The sequence below is a fragment of the Solea solea genome, chromosome 5 (assembly GCF_958295425.1).
Source record: "Solea solea chromosome 5, fSolSol10.1, whole genome shotgun sequence".
In the NCBI taxonomy this organism is placed as follows: Eukaryota; Metazoa; Chordata; class Actinopteri; order Pleuronectiformes; family Soleidae; genus Solea; species Solea solea.
In genome coordinates this window covers 2,461,750-2,481,903 of record NC_081138.1, presented here as the reverse complement: position 1 = coordinate 2,481,903, position 20,154 = coordinate 2,461,750, and the positions used below count along the sequence as shown (strand labels likewise).

Here is a 20,154-nt window from a genome sequence, read left to right as displayed (position 1 = left end):
AGTGTGATGCAGACACATTTGCATCTTTTGAATTCATTTTTACAGAGATTTGGCTCGGTGTAAACACTGTCTGCACTTTATCACATCACCTGCATCACTTCAATTGTTTTTATAGCATTCTAATCTGTCAGTGTGTGAGTCTTTGTATATTGTTGCCTCTTTAGGACCTTTTCTGGCACAAACACAGGACCAGTAGTCCTCATGGAGACAAAAAACCTGGACCCTAGAACATAATTTCTGAGGTTTAAGGTGCATATTTGAATTTTGGTGAGGTTAAGGTTAGGGATGACAGTCCTTAAAAGGATATCGCTAGTGTGTGAGAGAGAAGAACCATTTATATACCTGAAAAGCACAGAGGTTCAGTTCCTCTCTTTGTACACCAGGTGGCAGTGGTGGTGCTGCACCTACAGTCATCATTTAAACAGGCTTTTGTCACAAGAACAAGAAAAATACACTGAATATTTGACCTGATGATATCACACAGCTTGTACCACTGTAATAAAACCCATCCCTGCAGATGAATGCACTTGATTGTGCACCTCGGTGTACGAGCCAACGCCGTCATTCCCACTGCCAGAGAACTCCTCACTTTATTTTCCCCATAAGTGATGATGTCATCGTGACATCACACGCTTCAGATTACAAGGTGACAATCCACTTTTTTATGTCATCTTTTATGGGTGGGTAAGAATAAGAAGGTCGTCTGCCTTTATGAAGGAGGCTCGTAAAATAAAAACCACTGCGACTGAAACCTCATCAGTTTCTCATTTGCCCACAGTACAATTTTATTTTAACGTTGTGAGTCAAATCGATCCGAATCCTTTCTTAATTTGCGTGTTTGTACAGTTTAACACAATAGTCTATCATGTTATTCCCTAACAGCCACTTGTTTAAAGTGTTAAAGGTGCAAAATGTTACTTTTCATGAGGTTTGGTCGACCTACAGGTGCATAATTCATCTTCCAGGAAGACTTCTGTGTCTTGGACTCACACTGGAATGACCGCCACTGGTCAAACGTACTATCTTCTAATGACTAACTACAAAGGAGTTAAGTCGTGTCAACACAGGCCAGAACCTCAAAGGAACATTTGCGGTATCTTCTGGATCTAAAGCTGTTCTGTGTTTAACCACCTGCTTTTACTATGGCGTTTCTCAGTGAATCACTGTCGGGGTAAAGTCGGCACTTTTCACCGAGTCGTCAACAGCGGGGGTTCCAAAAATAACTCGGCAGGACTGTGAGTTCCTGTCAAAAGTGACCTGCTGCAAGTCATGCTGTCAATCAATCTGTCACGGTCGCCACGGGAGAGAAAATCCACACAATCTACAAACTACTTCAAATTAACCACTATTTCTTTTTCTTTCGTAACATTTGTGGAGATCTCAGGGGCCAACACCACCCACCCTGTGACCCCTGACCCAGAGCCAGTCTGGAAACCAGTTGCCAAATGCGTCCCTTGTGTGTGTGTACTTTCTCGCATATATGTTGACCTTGTCAGGACCAGTAGCCCTCATGGTGACCAAATCCTGGTCTTAATGAGGCAGAACCTCATTTCTGAGGCACTGGCTGAGTTTGTGGTTAAGATTTTAAGAATTGTGGTTATAGGTGTTATTGGCATTAAGGGTTAGGGTTAGGGTTAGTAATCTCTGTCTATCAAGGACTACAGGTGTTTTTGTATTTGTGGTTTTGGTCCTAACCTAACTTCTTTAAGGGCTTTTTGACCTGGTTTAAGGGTCCGGGTAAAGGTTCGGGTTAAGCACTTAGTTGTGATGGTTAAGTTTGGAAGGTTAGGGTAAAGGGCTAAAGGGAAAAGTGTGTGTGTGTGTGTGGTCTTGTATGGGTATATTTGTGAGGACCAAACAATTGAAAGGGTGTGCGGTCACCCCTTAATTTAAAGGCCTTTTTTGAAGGTTCAGACCTGGTTTTAGGGTTAGGGTTAGAATTTAGGTTTAGGTCCGGGTTAGGGTTAGGGTTAGTAATCTCTGTCTATCAAGGACTACAGGTGTTTTTGTATTTGTGGTTTTGGTCCTCACCTAACTTCTTTAAGGGCTTTTTGACCTGGTTTAAGGGTCCGGGTAAAGGTTCGGGTTAAGCACTTAGTTGTGATGGTTAAGTTTGGAAGGTTAGGGTAAGGGGCTAAAGGGAAAAGTGTGTGTGTGTGTGTGGTCTTGTATGGGTATATTTGTGAGGACCAAACAATTGAAAGGGTGTGCGGTCACCCCTTAATTTAAAGGCCTTTTTTGAAGGTTCAGACCTGGTTTTAGGGTTAGGGTAAGAATTTAGGTTTAGGTCCGGGTTAGGATTAGGGTTAGTAATCTCTGTCTATCAAGGACTACAGGTGTTGAGACAAGTTTTTGTATTTGTGGTTTTGGTCCTCACCTAACTTCTTTAAGGGCTTTTTGACCTGGTTTAAGGGTTCGGATTAAGCACTTAGTTGTGATGGTTAAGTTTGGAAGGTTAGGGTAAGGGGCTAAAGGGAAAAGTGTGTGTGTGTGTGTGGTCTTGTATGGGTATATTTGTGAGGACCAAACAACTGAAAGGATGTGGGTCACCCCTTAATGTAAAGGCCTTTTTTGAGGGTTCAGACCTGGTTTTAGGGTTAGGGTTAGAATTTAGGTTTAGGTCCGGGTTAGTAATCTCTATCTATCAAGGACTACAGGTGTTAAGACAAGTTTTTGTATTTGTGGTTTTGGTCCTCACCTAACTTCTTTAAGGGCTTTTTGACCTGGATTAAGGGTTCGGGTAAAGGTTCGGGTTAAGCACTTAGTTGTGATGGTTAAGTTTGGAAGGGTAGGGTAAGGGGCTAAAGGGAAAAGTGTGTGGTCTTGTATGGGTATATTTGTGAGGACCAAACAACTGAAAGGGTGTGCGGTCACCCCTTAATGTAAAGGCCTTTTTTGAGGGTTCAGACCTGGTTTTAGGTTTAGGTCCGGGTTAGGAATTTAGTTGTGATGGTTAAAGTGAGGGTAGGGGGGCTGGAGAGTGCATGATGTCTATGTGTCCTCACTGCGAATGCTGCGCAAACCTGTGTGTGTCTGCGCGCGCGTGAGCACGTGCGCGTGCCAGTAACAGGGCCCCTAGCGCCAGACTTGAGTACTGGTCAGACTGATTACTCCTACTACAGGATTTTGACTATGTCAGTGTAGTCGAGGAGGCAGAAACACGGGCCAGCGTATGGACAGGCGCCTGTAGCACACACACACACACACACACGCGCGCGAACACACGTGCGCGAGCTCGCGCTCTGTCTCGCTCTCTCTCTCTCTCTCTCCACACACCCGCACACACACACACACAGAGCGGACTACGCCGACGACTCTTGTGGCTCCTCTCCGGGCTCTTCTCTCTCTCTCCCCGGGCTCTGGTGTCTCTCTCCACCGCAGGGCCTCGTCACTTTCACAGGGGGAAGAAGAAGAAGAAGAAGCAGCAGCAGCAGCAGCAGCAGAAGCAGAAGAAAGTGTGTGTTTGCTGCTCACTGGTGTTTCAGCGGCAGCGGCATCAGCGGCGGCGGCGGCGGCGGAGAGCGCAGCAGCGAAGTGTCCTCGATGGCAGGCTGGAAGGACGGCTCGGTGCAGGAGAAGTATCGGCTGGTGGTGGTCGGGGGCGGCGGTGTCGGGAAATCAGCGCTGACGATCCAGTTCATCCAGGTCAGTCGCTGTCAGTGTCTCCCACAAGGCTGCTCTGATTTCCCCGTTTACTGGCAAACGGCGGAGGCTGTGGAGGGGAGGCCAGACACGGGCACCCAGGCGGCGGAGACCGGGGTCTGTTTTCCACTCCGCGACTTTGCCGAGGCCTGCAACTGTTTACCCACGGCTGTTTTGAAGGAGATGCGAGGCTGTGGTGTTCGGCGGTTGTTCGGTTAATTCATTTGCAAAGAGCTGCTGCCACTTTAACGCGATCGTTTCCGACACAGTCACTTCCACTTTGCAGTAAAGAAGAAAGAGAAGGGGAAAGTGTGTGTGTGTGTGTGTGTGTGTGTGCACTGAGCTCCTCCTGAGTTAGTGCTGTTTTATTAACTCGGTATGCACAGTAAAATAAGCAGACCTGGAGTCAATGCTCAGTTGTTAATGTATAAGTTTGTTAAAAAAACAAAAAAAGAGAGAAAACTTCAGGAAAAAAGTTCTACAAAAAGTGTCTGAAAGAATGTCATTGAAGCTCTGAGAGGACAGAAAGTACACAACAGTGCTCCAAATCTCATTAGAAATGTGTGATGTAGACAGAGTAAATCCGTGAGGCTCGAATGACTGTAAAATAAGCAGCAGCAGCACAAAATGTCCATTGAAAGATGATTAACTTCTGTGCTCAGATGGAGACTTTACACCAAAGCGAAGCTGCTGGTTAACCTAATTCAGAGCACCAGCCTCCAGTAAACGAAGACAAACATGGCACGCTTATCCTCCTAAATCATTGTTACACAACAGTGTGCTGGAAGATAATGAGGATAATTCATGTTTGGTTTGGTTTTGTTTTGTTTTGTTTTGGCAGCAGCCCACTCAAACACCCATGTGTGTCACATGTAGAAGGCATGTAAACAGTTTACCTCCTAAAGTCCCTGGTTACATTCCAGCACGGTGCAGACGCGGCCCGCCACACTCTGACCTTCCAGCCTCTCATAATAGTCACTTAGGGGAGAACACACACTCACACACACTCATAGCAACCATAACTTATTCCTAACTGACAACCAGTTTCTTAGACATGACGTTATGCCACATTAGGACCAGGATTTGGTCTCAATGAGCACTGACTGTGGTGATTATACACAGGTAAGCACAGCTATTCTTGCTAGGGCACTGCATTGACTTCCATTCAATTTGGTCAGCCTAACCAAAGCTTCACCTAGCCACAATTAGCTTAAATTAACTTAAAGGAATACTTCACCGATTTGCATTTAGCGTTGTATTACTAGAATAGTTGTAGTAGGCTTGAAACTGCAACGCTAATTCCGCACTCGTAGGGGGGAGGGACCTTGTTCCCTGAATGTAAACAGTGTCCGCTATCTTTGCTAAAAGTTACGCTAACAGCACCAAGTGTCACTGGTGGGCATGTAACAGAGAAAAGAATGGCGATATTTCTCAACTGAGGTTGGGAAGCACAATCTTTCAAAAATACAACCCCTATTTTAGTAATAAAAAGCTAAATGCAAACTGGTGAAGTATTCCTTTAAACGGGCTAGCAAAAACACACAGGTTAGCACAGCTATTCTTGCTAGGGCACTGCATTGACTTCCATTCAATTTGGTCAGCCTAACCAAAGCTTCACCTAGCCACAATTAGCTTAAATTAACTTAAAGGAATACTTCACCGATTTGCATTTAGCGTTGTATTGCTAGAATAGTTGTAGTAGGCTTGAAACTGCAACGCTAATACCGCACTTTTTCCACCCACTCGTAGGGGGGCGGGACCTTGTTCCCTGAATGTAAACAGTGTCTGCTATCTTTGCTAACAGTTACGCTAACAGCACCAAGTGTCACTTGGTGGGCACGTAGCAGAGAAAAGAATGGCGATATTTCTCAACTGAGGTTGGGAAGCACAATCTTTCAAAAATACAACCCCTATTTTAGTAATAAAAAGCTAAATGCAAACTGGTGAAGTATTCCTTTAAACAGGCTAGCAAAAACACACAGGTTGGCACAGCTATTCTTGCTAGGGCACTTCATTTGGTCAGCCTAGCCTAAGCTTAACCTAGCCACAATTAGCCCTTAACTTAACCAGTCAATAAGGTTCCTGACATGTGTCAAGGTCAGTGTTTTTGCCAGGAAAAGTCTCAAAGAGGTAATAAATACAAGCACACACACACACACACACACACACACACACACACACAGCATGAGAGCGATGACAAAGTTTGCCCTTTGCCTTGTGTGTCTCATCATGTCAGTGTGTTACTGATGCTGGATGCCAGACTGCAGGCAGCTGCATGTCTCCACACTGTCAGACAATAGAGGGCTGGCACACGGTTCAGAGAGGGGGTTAAAAAGCCTTGTGAGTCTATGTGTGTGTGTGTGTGTGTGTGTGTGTGAGGGGGAGAGAGACTTGTGTCTAATGAGGGTTCAAAAAGCTCATTAACTGCATACCAACTAAAAGGGGATCAGATAGCAGTGGCACAGATTATTTGCCATAGCCTTGTAGTGACCCTGCTGACCTGATTTGTGTGTGTGTGTGTGTTGCTGAATGTGAAACACAGAGAGGACAAATCACTGAAGGTATGCTAAGGCCGACTCGCGGCGGAGACGTCGGCTCCTCGCTAGCTCTGACTGGGGGCGTTGCCGAAATGCATTGTGGGTTCATTCATTCGTTAGGGCCTGTTCAAACGGTGCGGCGTCCAAATGGAGTCTTTTTTTTTTTTTGGACGAGACCATTGTCTCCGCTGTTGGCAGATGTAGAGACGACGCCGTGTTGCCAACATTAGCGATTCTTGCTGGAAAGTCTGCTCCGACAGAAATCCCGACCCCTGCATCACCAGCGTTAAAGCGGTCTGTTAAAAGTGAGTCGACCACAAGTGGATAAAAGACCTGTTGTTAACGTCCGTCCTGAGTGACCCGATCACTAGCGGACCGTGCTGAGAACAGATATCTGAGAGCACACAGTGTGTCCTGAATGATAGTAAGAATCACATTCGAAGGTGGTGTGTGTGTGTGTGTGTGTGTGTGCCCACATTCCTGAGCATGCATCAACATAGCCTGTCCTCAGGACGCATGAGACACTGCCTCCCACTGCAGTCAAACAGCATTTTTACACTCCTCAGTGGCCATATGTACCTGTATGTGTAGCCATTTACACATCAATCAACACACCGATCAACGTGCGATTTATCTTTTTTCCCTCGTGGTTTGAATCTTATTTCATGTTACAGCAGCTGGAGTAGAGCGCGGTGTGGATCACAGTGTGATCCACGTTGTCCATTTGCTCTCACGCTTATCTTATCTGGTTGAGATTGGTCGAGACTGCAGGACGAGGGTCTGCATCCTCCTCCTCCTCTGGAGTTTCTAGAAGTCACCGACCAGGGGAGAAAGACCCTAACAGCTGCTCGTGAAGTTGAGGTTTTCCCTAGAACTATGTTGAATGTTGTGAGGTATGAGGGGGTGGGGTTTCGGGGTGTGGGTGAGGGTGTTGGTGTTGGTGTGGGGGGTCTGAGTCAGCCTGGGTGGGTGAATGGTCACGGACCATGTGGAATTTGGCCCTTCGGCAGAGGAAGTCCCTCCACTGCTGCTCTGAGGACCTCCTGGTTTTGTATGGAAAAACATGACCTGCTTCCTGAATCACTGGAACTACGTGTGTGTGTGTGTGTGTTTGCGTGTTTGTGTGTGTGTGCGGTTGTCTTGACACGGAGTATTTATTAAGTTCACTTTAATGTGCTTGGGTTGTGCCGAAAGTGTTTGACATAATATATCATAGTAAAGTATCATATTTCTTATGTATATGTATATGTATATATATGTATACATATATACATATATATGTATATATACTACTTAAGGCAATGATAAAATGTTGTGTACTCTGCTGCTGGTGAGACATTTTAACATAATGTGACATCCTGTCATCAAGTAGGTAAATAACTAACCATTATAAATAGCCCAGTAAGAATAGGCTTCTTGAATTAGTTTTGCTGTCTCCTAGTTTTTATGTGCAGGAATGTGTGTGTGTGCGTGTGTGTGTGTGTGTGTGTGTGTGTGTGTTTGGTGGCTGTGGGTGACCACCACACATTCATTTTCAAAAGCACGTTGAGACGTTGGATCATCTGATTATGCACTAGAGCCAGGAACCCACATTCCGAGTTTTTTTTTTTTTTTTTAAAGAGTTATACCTAAATATTTAAGTTCCAACTTCCATCCTTTGATTAATATATATAAAAAATATCCACACAGTTCTTTATTTAATCAAGCAAAGTGGACCAAACCATGCCAGACTAGACCATTCTATTCAAAAGTTACAGCAAACTTTCTAATATCTGAATCTGTGGACGTATGTTATTTAATTTCTCCGGTTGCTGAGCAGCGTCTGTGCTGAAGCAGGGATTTCTGGGAGTCGCACAATAAATGATGATATCTCTAGTAACAGCAGAGCGGCAGCGCTCCCGCCGCTGCCGATGCCAAACAGTTGACTCAAGCTGAAATAGAGTTGAGATGACAGAAGTTTGAGTCATCTGACAGAACTTGAGGAGCACAGTGTGTTGTTTAATGTGACATCTGTGAGGGAGGAAGTGTCCCAAGTCAGGGAACACATGACTCACTTTAGCCATGAGAAGACTGCATGTGGGGTGCTGCATGCATGCGTGTGTGTGTGAGTATCTGTAGGTTTGCTTTTACATCACAGCGAACCCAAAGAGGCTGCTGGAAGGCGGCGGCTCTGCACTGAGACGTGGAGTTGTCTGATTGTGGGCTAAAAAGCGTGGTGTAACTTGCTCGCATGCCTTCTAATATTAGTGCGGTGGCAAAACATCCTGACTGATCAAGTCCACACAGATTAGTTGAGGATTTTCATAGACTTCAGCTGGATTTGCAGCTCGAGCACATAAGTGACCTCTCCTTCTCTCTCTGTGTCAGTACGTTTCCATGCACTGTTAAGACACAGCGGCGCTACGGCTCTAGCTTGACTACGGCAAACACACTGCAACGATCCAAAACACACGCAGGAGGAGAAACGAGCTGCATACTCACAAACGCTGCAGATTCAAAAACACACGCAGAGGCGAAAACACACACACAAACCCCAAAACACGCAGGACGGAAAACACACACAAACCCCAAAACACACAGGACAGAAAACACACACACACCCCAAAACACGCAGGACAGAAAACACACACACACACCCCAAAACACGCAGGACAGAAAACACACACACACCCCAAAACACGCAGGACAGAAAACACACACAAACCCCAGAACACGCAGGACAGAAAACACACACACACCCCAAAACACGCAGGACAGAAAACACACACAAACCCCAAAACATGCAGGACAGAAAACACACACAAACCCCAAAACACGCAGGACAGAAAACACACACAACCCCCAAAACAAGCAGGACAAAAAACACACAGAAACCCCAAAACACGCAGGACAGAAAACACACACAAACCCCAAAACCTGCAGGACAGAAAACACATACACATTCCAAAACATGCAGGACAGAAAACACACAGAAAGCCCAAAACACGCATGACAGAAAACGCACACAAACCCCAAAACACGCAGGACAGAAAACACACACAAACCCCAAAACACATTACATATTAACGCTTTTATTACATCTCAAAGTTAATAATAATTTCCTATTAAAATCTGATGTTTTGGGACTTGCTGGTGTTTTGGGGTTTGTGTGTGTTTTCGCTTCCGCGTGTGTTTTTGTTTTTGTTTTGTGAACGAACATCGAACGCGATAAAACGGACAACAATGGCTGCTCAATTTGCGGCTGACTCTGGTGTGTTTAGCTCCACCCACGCCGTACCGTACCATTACCTTGGTAGCCGAAGGGAAGGGTCCTGAAATATGATTATCATGCAATAGACAGACATTATTGATATTGGCATTAGCATCAGTTAACACAAAATTTTAACATGAATATATGAAGCTGTGTATTATTTGAATAGCTTAGTCATGCACAACGTACAATAACAGGGTATGTTTTACATGGCACTAGGCCCAGATTGAAATAAAAACAGTATATTCAGTATATATAGTAGGAGGTCCCTGCTCAGTTTGGGGTCCTTGGCCTGAAAGACATTGAAAACGATGATTAAATTCTTCGAGGTGACACAGCGCAAAAAAAACAAAAAACAAAGTACCAGCCTGGATTTTGCCGCATTTGTCACGCTGTTGTCTTTCTGCGTACCGACTTCCTCCTATTATTTCCTCGTCAACGCTGACGTGGGAGCTGTGGAGCATGTGCAGAGCGACCAGGGCCAGAACACATGCAGCACACGCAGCTGTAATCCAACTCCCAATTGCATTATCTGGGTGTGTTTGTCCGACGTTGAGAAATCTGATTTAGTACACACAATAATAAAGTTTTTTTTTTTTTTCTAATGTCATATAAAAGCACTGCATATGATTTTCCAACATGGCTGTGATTACTTTTTGATATGAGGTCATTAAGGTGGAATGTAGTAATTCAATAGAATGAACATGGATGATAAGGGCAGCCCTCCTTGGGCATGTGGAGGCAAGGTAAAGGCATGATGGCAGTGTTGAGCGCCGTCGGTGTCATTTCGTCTCCGTTTCTCAGAAACAGCCACAAGTGGTTAGACGCAGTGTTGTGCTGCGGCAACAGCTCCGTGCATGTGTTTTTGAGACTCTGACAAACTCTCTCTTCCCACATTTGCAGGCTGCTGGTGGTTTTTTTTAAACTTTCTGTCTGACTCAGTGATCTGTCACATGCCATTCTTAGAGGAGACCATTCCATTTAGTTTGTGAATTTGAATGAATTCCTCCTTCAAGGGAGTTTGTATCTTTTTCTTTGTAACAGAAGACGCAACTGCACGACAGTGAGCTCTTTCTTAGTATGTGTGTGTGTGTGCGCCTGTGAGAGCAGGTGATGAGAGAGAATATTGTTGATTTAGCTCTGTAGGAGGGTCACCTGTTGATTTCTCACACAGCGTAACCACAATGACAGCAAATCAGCGATCCATTTGTTTTCACAACAGGGTTTTAAAAACCACCACGTAAATAAATAAGAGATTAAACGGCCAATGTGACACGGAGAGAACTATGTCTGAATGTTTCTATTTCTCAGTCGCACATCCACACAAGTGAAAGAAAGCCACTGAACGGCACAAAGCACGTCATGTTTTCCACTCAGGTTTTCTTCACATGCTACACTCACGTTGATCTGTTTGTCGTCGTAAACTTCCACATCGTCACGGTTACCGTGCCTTGTTCTTTTTTTTTCCGTCACCACCGTCGTCTACCCTCGCCTGACCCATGTGCTGCCACGCTGGTCATTGTTCTCATTGTTCTTATACACAAACATCACTTTACCAAGTTCCACCTGTGGTAGGACTGACATGTAAAGGGCAATACAGTATCTGTATTATGCAATGTATGTAATAGTGCAGGGGTGTCAAACTCAAATGACCAGAGGGCCAATGAACGTCTATTCTGGTCAAAAGGGGGCCGGTCTAGAGAACAATTTAAAATGAACACGTATGTATACTATTTATGATGCAAAATGAATCTATTAATATCCAAAACAGAGACATTTATTCAAAATGATGTAAATAATGACGTGGACTCGTGTCTCGCTCATTTGCGTGGGGTGCAAGTCGCCAAAATGGACGCAAAAGTCCAGAAAGGCCGACTTCCTGTTGAGCTGAGGCCGTGGTTACCGGCGACTTTTTTGTTCGTCTTGGTCTGTAACGTCTTCCCGCCAAGTTTCGGGTTATTCGGTGGAACGCAATGTGTGCCGAAGTGATAGGGCACTTCCTGTTTCGCTGCGAATGGTTGCCATGGCCACACCTTTCCACAACTATTCACCTTCGATGTGTCTAGTACCAAGAATAATCTGAAGGATTAACAATGGGTTCCTCAAATTTTGTATGTAATACAATAATGGGATTATTATGACCAAATGCCATAAAAACATTGCTAGCAAACATATATTATATTATATTATATTCTGCATGCAATCAATTGGGGGGCCACATATGGCCCGCGGGCCGCCAGTTTGACACCTATGTATCAGTGTGACAATAGTTCTGTTGGATGATGATATTTGAATATTGAATTCTCTCTCATCCTCCTCTACAGTGCTGATGTGGTAACAGTTAACCAGCTGTCCATACACAGTGTCTGGATGAAAGAAACATTTGTTTCTTTTTTTAGGTCACGAACACGTGCCGACCCGATAAAATCAACCAATTCGTCCTGTGTCATGGTGTTGTTTTGAAAAGAGCTGTAACTCGGCTGTGATGGGAAAACACGTGAGGAGAACCGTCCAGGGTTAAATCAACGGCCAAGTGTTTTGTGTTCTCTCCCGTTGTTCTTCTTCTTCCTCTATTTCCAGCTTCCTCTTTTTCTTTTTTTTTTACGTTGCCATGGAAATGCACATACCTGATTATGTTTCCTTCATCATCAGAGACAGACTGTAACCAGATATGGTCCGGTTTGTGTGAACAGTCGGGTATCAGTCGCTCAGGCCGTGTGTTTTCTGATTGTGCAGCGTTGAGTTTTTAGTTTGCAGATTATGGAGCTTTTCCACGATTCAGTTCGAGCACTCTTGGCTCTACTTGACTTGACTACTCGGTTTCGGTATCAGGCCGGTCATTTAGTACCTCCTCAAAGTGGGCGGGGTCGCTGTACCCTCGCTGTTAACGCAAAAAACCTGAGTATAGTCGAGCTGACTAGTGCTAGAGCTGTATAATGGAAAAGCACCATTAGACTGGTGGTGACAAAATGGCCATCGTCTCACGTAAGATAATGTGCGGTGTGGGATGGCCTTTTGAATCCATTTGAACCCATTAATCTCTGGTTTTAATGGGTTTTTGAGCGGTGGGAATGTGTTTAAGGGCATCCACTCCCAGGTGAAATGACTGCACGGCGTTTCCTTTATCAACTGCATTAGTGGGAAACACAAAGACCTGTGTGAACACGGTCATTTCTTGTTCCCGTTGCTAAGATGCGCATTCAACAACCGGTCATTATTATAGCTGTTAGCCATGAATTTTCTTTTTCTTCTTTTACAACTTTCCTTTTTATTAGTGCCTTAAAAATGAGGGACGGACGTAAGCAAAACAAAACACTTGCGACTTTCACAGTCAGTACATTTTACATGCACAGTTTAATCGAGCTATGGCCGTAGTCGGACTAAGACGAGACTTGTGAGTCCGAGTATACACACGGAGGAGAAAATCTGTGTATGTCTGACTCTTTACGTCACAGAAAAACAAACGGTGAGATGGATCGAGCTGTGGTTCTGTATGTTTCGTACCTGCTGTTCATCTTGTCTCTTCATCAGTCCAAAAATGGGTCTTCTCCGTAGCTTACGCTTTACGCCGACGAAGCCACCGTGTTGTTTGTTCTTACTGCACTTTATGAGTCGCCTACTTCTACTTCCAGGTCAAAGATCGGGAAGGACGTTTTTGTGCGTGTGCAGAACGGCGAGTCTGACTCTAGTCTGACTAAGTGTATACACTTAGTCAGACTATGAATCACATTATCCAGTTATGTTAGTCCGACTAACTTGATTTTAGTCGGACTAACGTGTTTACAAATTATTGTCGTAGTCAGACTAAAATCAGACTTTTATCATTGTGTTGTTGTTGTGACACAGGGGTGCAAATAAAAGACGTTTATTACCTATTTAAGAGGATTTATCCAGAATCCTTGGTAAACCTGCTAATTTGAGTGTGAAAGTGGCTTTAGTGAGGACATCTGTGCGTCTGGGAAGGACATTTTTGTGCGTGTGCAGAACGACAAGTGCCGACTCTAGTCCGACTAAGCGTATACATGCAGGAGTAATCAGACTATGAATCACATTATCCAGGTCTGTTAGTCTGACTAAGACTAGCTTGATTTTAGTCGGACTAACGTGTTTACATGACATTAAGAAAACCAAATTATTGAGTTAGTTAGACTAAAATCTTTTATCATTGTGTTGTTGTTGTGACACAGGAGTGCAAATAAAAGATGTTTATTACCCTTTTAAGAGGATTTAACCAGAATCCTTGGTAAACCTGCTAATTTGAGTCTGAATGTGCTCTTTGATAATGACTGTGGGAGTATATGGTACTAGAATACTAGAATATCTAGTACCCTTTTTAAATCCTTACACTGTAGTTGTGTATGTGTATATTTGTGCCGTTATGTACTGTACTGTGTTTCATAATGAGAGCATAAGTCTTTAACCTTTCAGCGCGGTTCAAACACAATGTCGGACAAAAACAAATCCTGTCCCTGTGATAATTTTACTGTAATCTGGGGGGAGAAAAAAAATCCCATGCAGCACACCATAGGAATGTGCATGAAAAAGGGAGTAAGACACTCCCACCCATCTGGGAAACCTCAAGAGACGAGCAGGTCATTCTTTTTGCTCAAGGCTAATGAGAAACTAATTACTGTCCTGGGAGGAAGACCACTCTTCAACTACAGCGCAGCTAGACGTGCGTTGCCGAGTCCAAAACTCTGTTTTTGTGTATTTTTGCGCTTGATTCCAGTCTGTTTCTATATGGTGTTGATGTTATGTTATCGTCTAAAACAGCATAGACTCATAGAAGAACTAACTGAGGTGTAGGTTTAGTGTCTCGCAACTTTGTGGCGTGTAATTCCTCAGTCAGGGCCTTGCATGATGTTTTGGGAGATACAAAGTAAAGACGGTATTTGCTGCCGTGTGTGGTGTCCGTGGAGAGATGCCGTTGTTAGCTGGAGGCCAAGGTGTGATGCAGAATGCAGGCCAGCAGACATCACAGATCTGAGAGTCAGATGATGAGTTCAGCCGCTCCCATCGTCCACCACCCTCCCTCTCTGCTGCAGCGGCAGCTACAAGAAGCAATAACAGCAATAAATACCGTGGCATGTAGTCACACGTCTGTATACACGTCAGACTTTAAAAAGAGGGCTTTTATTTACAGTAGATCTGTAAAACCTCCCTTTTAAATGACACGTTATCATAGAATGGCAATAACTTTATAACTTACATTGAACCTCTTGTCTTATTGAGAGTATAATAAGAAGTTTGTCCTCCTATAAAAACTCTATATTCTTTACATTAATGAACTGTGAAGAGGTCAGAGAAGAGCAATATGACAGTGTGACATACTCGCGTAACGCTTAATGTTTTATTGCTTTGCGTTGCTCTTTTATTTCCTTTAGTTTGGTGTCAAATTTCACCTCAATGTGTGTTTTTCCTCAATATACTGTAAAAAATTCACCAGCTTCCTGCTTAATTCTTCACATATACGTTTCTTTTTATAAAGAAACTCATATTTCTAAGTCGCATGTTTTACATAAATTGGTTTTACATGCAGTTTTATGTGTTTCCAGTAATAATCGTACCCTTTTTGGCCACTATTTAACATTTTCATCAGCCCGTTTATTATTGCACATGATTGATTTTTGCTCTCGGATTAGTAAATTCTACTAACTTAAACCTAAAAGAGTTTTAATCTGTCTCATGTAATTATTTTCAGTTCAAACACAATGTCTATGTGAAATAATAGACACAAAATGCAGATTTCCCAGGCATTTTTCTATCATTTAATCTTGTAAAACTGTAAAAAAAAAGAACAATCTAAAGATTTGAAGTTATAGTTTCAGTATATGACCTTTAAACATGTGTATATTTAGCAGGTCCCGCCCCCACCATGCACATTCACCTGTGTTTTCCCCGCCTTTTTATTTCCAGTCACTGGCCGGCGTCACAGAGTCAGACAGACACTGAGGGCACCGGGTTCCCCAGGCGTTGTTTTTGGCTTTTGTTCCGTGTTCACACATCTGTCTGTCGAAGAATAACTGGCCGCGGTATCAGCGCTCACATCTCTGGGTCGTATCACAACAACGCGGTCTATGGGAAAACTGGCGTGCTGCTTATTTTAGCCGCGCATTCCCACCGCGCCGAAGATGTACGTCCACCTATATTTAATCAGCATGCTGCTGCTGACGCTGGCGTTGCTGAACACAGTCCGTGGTGTTTATTTTAAGGCCTATAGCGCAGGCTTCTGCAGCGTGACACATATACAGGAGGCTTTTTTTTTTGTCAGTTGATAGATGATCACAATGAACACTTCTTTTTATATCACGCGTGTCCCCTGATGCTGAGCCCCCGAGCTGCCTTGCCGGGGCAGCTGGTGGACATTTGGGCACATTTGTCTTATGCAGACATTGTCCAGAGGCCTGTGGGACACCTGCTGTCCATCAGTGGGAGGTGAGGCATGGAATGAGACGACTCCTCAACAGGTGACGGCGTAGCTTGACTCGCTGTCTCCGAGTCTCCCCCCCCACACACACAGATAACAGAGAGGCCTGTTCACTGAACATCAGACACACGCGTGGTTGCACTTACGAGGGTTTGAGTGTTCGGGTGAGTCAGTGACGCAGCCATTCTGTTTCTGTGATATCGATCTGAACACACACACACACACACACACACACGCAGCAACTGGACATGTCATCGGCACCAGTTGGCGTTGCACCAGTTGCAAACCCTATGTCGGACTTTGAGTCACCACACACACACACACACAGTCAACAGCTGCCAGAAAAGGTGCTCGGTATGTCGAACCAAAACATTGTCGCCTCGCTGCCAGAACTCTGTTGATGCTGAGAGCTCAGAACCCTCCCTGTTTACCAGTGTGCTGCCTCTTGTCTGCTGTAGTATGTATTTATTATCATTTCCTGATATTATAAAGCTCTGTTTTTAAGGTTGTGGTGTTTAAAATAGAGGTTGAATTGACTTAATGAATCGAAATTTGATCGAAATCGCAATACAGCTTTTTTACGCAATATTTGTTCATGGCAAAATGTGTCAAAATATCATTTGAGATGAATTGTTATTGCACGTTTATTCTGACTGAAGAGAACATCTCCATTTCTCACAGGGCTGCACAAATATCACACATGAATCCTTTTAAATGAGTTGTTTTTGAAGGAAAATGAGAATAATGATGTAAAAATGACCATTCCCTCTAATCACAATGAGATATTTATTCAAATGGTTCAGCCACGTTCAAATCCAGGTTCAAATCCAGGTTCAAGGCACCCAATCCCTATTGCCCAGAAAAGTGCAGCCCACTGCCCAGGATGGGTTGCATTAGTGTGTGCAAAAAATAACTAATTCTAAATGCAGAAAAAACAAGATTTGAGTAGATTTTTTTTATTTAAATTTAGTTTTTTTTCATGTATTTTCAAAATACATCAGTGCACTACATCATATTGGACGTAGACTGATGAATTGGTCAGGCCAACTTGGTCAACAGGAAAGTTAAGGATGCAGGTCAGAGCATGTGATTTCTTTGGAATGAATCGATTTGATTTTGCCGTTTTAAATGCTAGCGTGATCGGGTTTTAAAAGATCACTTTAAAGGCCGCGGCAAATCCTTTACACACAGAAACTCAGACACTTCTGCCAGAATAATAGTTCTCCCCCCTCTAATATCCTGCGTACGGCGGTATTACGTTCACACTTTAAAAACACATACATTCTGCAACACTTTTGGCTCCACTGTAGCCTTAAAACCTCGGGGGCTGCACGGGGCAGAAACACCCACACTCGCTTCCTGATTGTTTCCTCGTCGGCCACAGCTCAATGGTTTTTGCTGCGGACAAAAACTAACACCCTCACCCCTAACACTTACTTACTTTCACTTTTAGTTGCACTTGTTGTCGCCAGTGCTTCACAGAAATAGTTATTATTCTTTGTTTTCACCACCGTCGGTTCTTGTCAGTTGTCAACAAGCCTCTTGTTCCTTTGCAGCCGAACAATTCACCGTTTTTAAATCACAATTTGAAACGAAGCGAGCTCATTCATGTGTGTAAATTCTCCTTCTTGCGCTGGAGAGTGTATACTCTGATGATCGTCTCGTTTTAAATCTATAACTCTAAATGTTGAGCTGAAGATTGGCACCGGGAGACGTCATCCTGTGACGTGGAACGTGGCTTTCATTTCTACCCACACGTGTTGCAGATGCAGTCGATCAGGACCAGGTTCCTGAGATAAAAGCCTGGCACCTGCAGCCTGTAGCGGGAAGTTTCCGCCGTGATTTCACGCTGTGTTTTGCTGTTGGAAAGAGAGGACGTCTCTGTGCCGTCTTATTTACGAGGATTTGCTTATTAAAACTAATAGCTGCTCGCTGCGGCCTAAAAGCACACAACGGTAGCGCTGCTGTGCATCCGACATGATGCCAGTGAGTGGCCCCATTTCCTTTTGACGTATCACCTCGCACTAAGAGTTATAGTCTGCAGTCGTGAACGCTGGTGCAGAAACACATGCTCAGCACTTGTGCCAGAGGAAAGAGAAGAGAAGAGGAGAGAAGAGGAGGTTGTGGGGAAGATAGAAGAATGTGTCCCTGCAGGTACTGTGCAGATAAATCCGTTTAGAGAAAACAAATGCATCATATTCAAAATGTCGGGGAGTGGAAAATGAGATTTGTACTTTGACGTAATCGCTTAATCGCTCCACTTCATTTGCAAACCCGTCTTTCCGTCCGAAGGTTTTTCTTGCAAAACCACACAGACTATAGACTGAGCCGCACTCTCACTGAGAGTGACTTTGTACGGGTCCGCGAAAGTCACAGTGGTTTCTCTGTCCGCACGGCCACTGCAGCAGCTGGTGTCCTCTCGCCGGGGCCTGCAACAATCAGGCTTTGTTGATGTGGGCTCGCGCCGGGGCCACTTCTGCACAGACGCAAGCAAAGCCAGGGGAGGAACGGAGTGAAACAGAAGCAAACACAAACATGTACGCCGCTTTGTCATCAAAGCCCGCTTCTAAATATCACAGTTTACTTCATGTTGTCATTGTTAGAGGAAGGCAATACTCTCTCTGGGTCAACCTTGACTATCTTCCAATACCAACAACAGCACACACAGACTTTTACCCGTTTTAAACAACGTAGCTGTTAATACAGACATGTGTGCTGGCGGCTATAAGCAGCCATTCCAAAAACAGACATTTGCAGCCCTCACGCACGTCCTCGTCACGTGACGGCAGTGGTGTCTGTGGTGTTGGTGGACGTCTGTCTTTACAGCCCGTTTCCTGCCTTTAGTGAAACATTGATGTTCTATAATAAGGTTTATGGATCGTATCAGTATTCAGGTGACGTTATAAGGGAGAAGTTAATGGGTTTTGCTGGTGGTCTGGGAATGAATCTGGATTCAGAAACCCTCCATATGCGTAGGTCTGTGTTACAGTGTCGTTTCCAGACCTGAACCATGACAAAACCTGTTTCCAGATCGCTAAATCTTGCAAAAAAAACATTGGTGTGCTTCCATGTTGTGATAGTCCTGACACCGTGTGCAGCCTTGGCAGAGGTTTGTGCTCTCCGAGTGCTTTCTCTTGCTTTGATTTTGGCGCACGTCGTTCTCCAAAACGAGCATGCATTATTGATCATTATCGATGAATGGCGAAAATGCAGTCAGGGGAATCACCGTCGTCTTTTTGGACGAGTAACTTGTCATAATAAGTCTTTATTCGCTGTCTCTCCAGGAAAACTGGAAAGATATATGGATAAATGTACTTTTGAAACGCGGAGAAAGAAACTGCTTGTGTTCCGGCGACGATAGAGGGAAAAACAGGCTGCTTTGAGCCGGGGCGATGTGGTGGAAACGGGGCCTTTAAATGGCACCACTTTGATTCTGCACCTTTGAGCGGGTTCAAACGTGTTCAGAGACCGGTACTCGGTGATATTTAGCGGCGCGATTGAAGTCTTAATGCCAGAGAGGTTAGAGGAGAGCAGGGGGTGGACTGTGCCAGGAGTCCGCCTACGTGGTGGGACATTTATCCACTCCTTTATTCTCTGCATGAGTGCCATCGCCAACTCTGTGGCCTTGAGTGCCAGCTGAGCCATTCAGGACTTCATGTACTCTGTATTGCACCTTGTTATTATTGAAACATTGAACCCAAACCTATTCATTTTGGTTGATTAATGCCAACCTATTAATATAAATAGTTAAGAAATTATAATTTGACATTTACTGGAGCTAAAATGAAGATTTCGATCCTTCTGCTAAATCTTTAATGCTGTGTTTTCTCAGTTATTTCCTCACGCTGACTCAGTGTCAGTGACATTGCTGCGACCTTGCGTCTCAGGAGTGAAGTCACACGGACAGTTGTTGCCATAATTTAATAAAACGACGGCCAAAAAGTTCCACGACAATGTGGAAACTTCTGAAAGTGCTCCAAAAATTGTTAAACTGATTTGAAGACATCTGCAAGTTGTTGTTAGTACATGAGAATATGAGAATACAGAGGGACTGGGTCTGCCAAAGGTCTCAAAGCTTTATAACACAGAAGAAAATGAGCAGGATTTGCTGACGTACCGTTCCGCAGTATCTAATTTATTTAAAGAGACCAGGTTCAGGTTCTTTCGAAGTGTGATTGCGATGTAGATCTAGACACTAACTCTTACATAGTTGCCAGATGGGACAGAGAAAACTGTTTTTAGCCACTTAACTAAAGACTCCACTAATTAAATGTACACAGGTGCATTAGTCTTGATAT

At 44.1% G+C, this 20,154-nt stretch overlaps 1 protein-coding gene across 1 annotated transcript in view; it reads left to right on the top strand.

The window, feature by feature from the left end:
- The first annotated feature begins 3,165 nt into the window (after nt 1-3,165).
- The window catches only part of rras2 (RAS related 2), a 31,269-nt gene continuing 14,280 nt past the window's right edge, over nt 3,166-20,154 (top strand). The window contains exon 1 of the mRNA XM_058629627.1: nt 3,166-3,645. Coding sequence (XP_058485610.1) covers nt 3,544-3,645 — 102 coding nt within the window. The 5' untranslated portion in view covers nt 3,166-3,543. The remainder of the gene's footprint in view (nt 3,646-20,154) is intronic.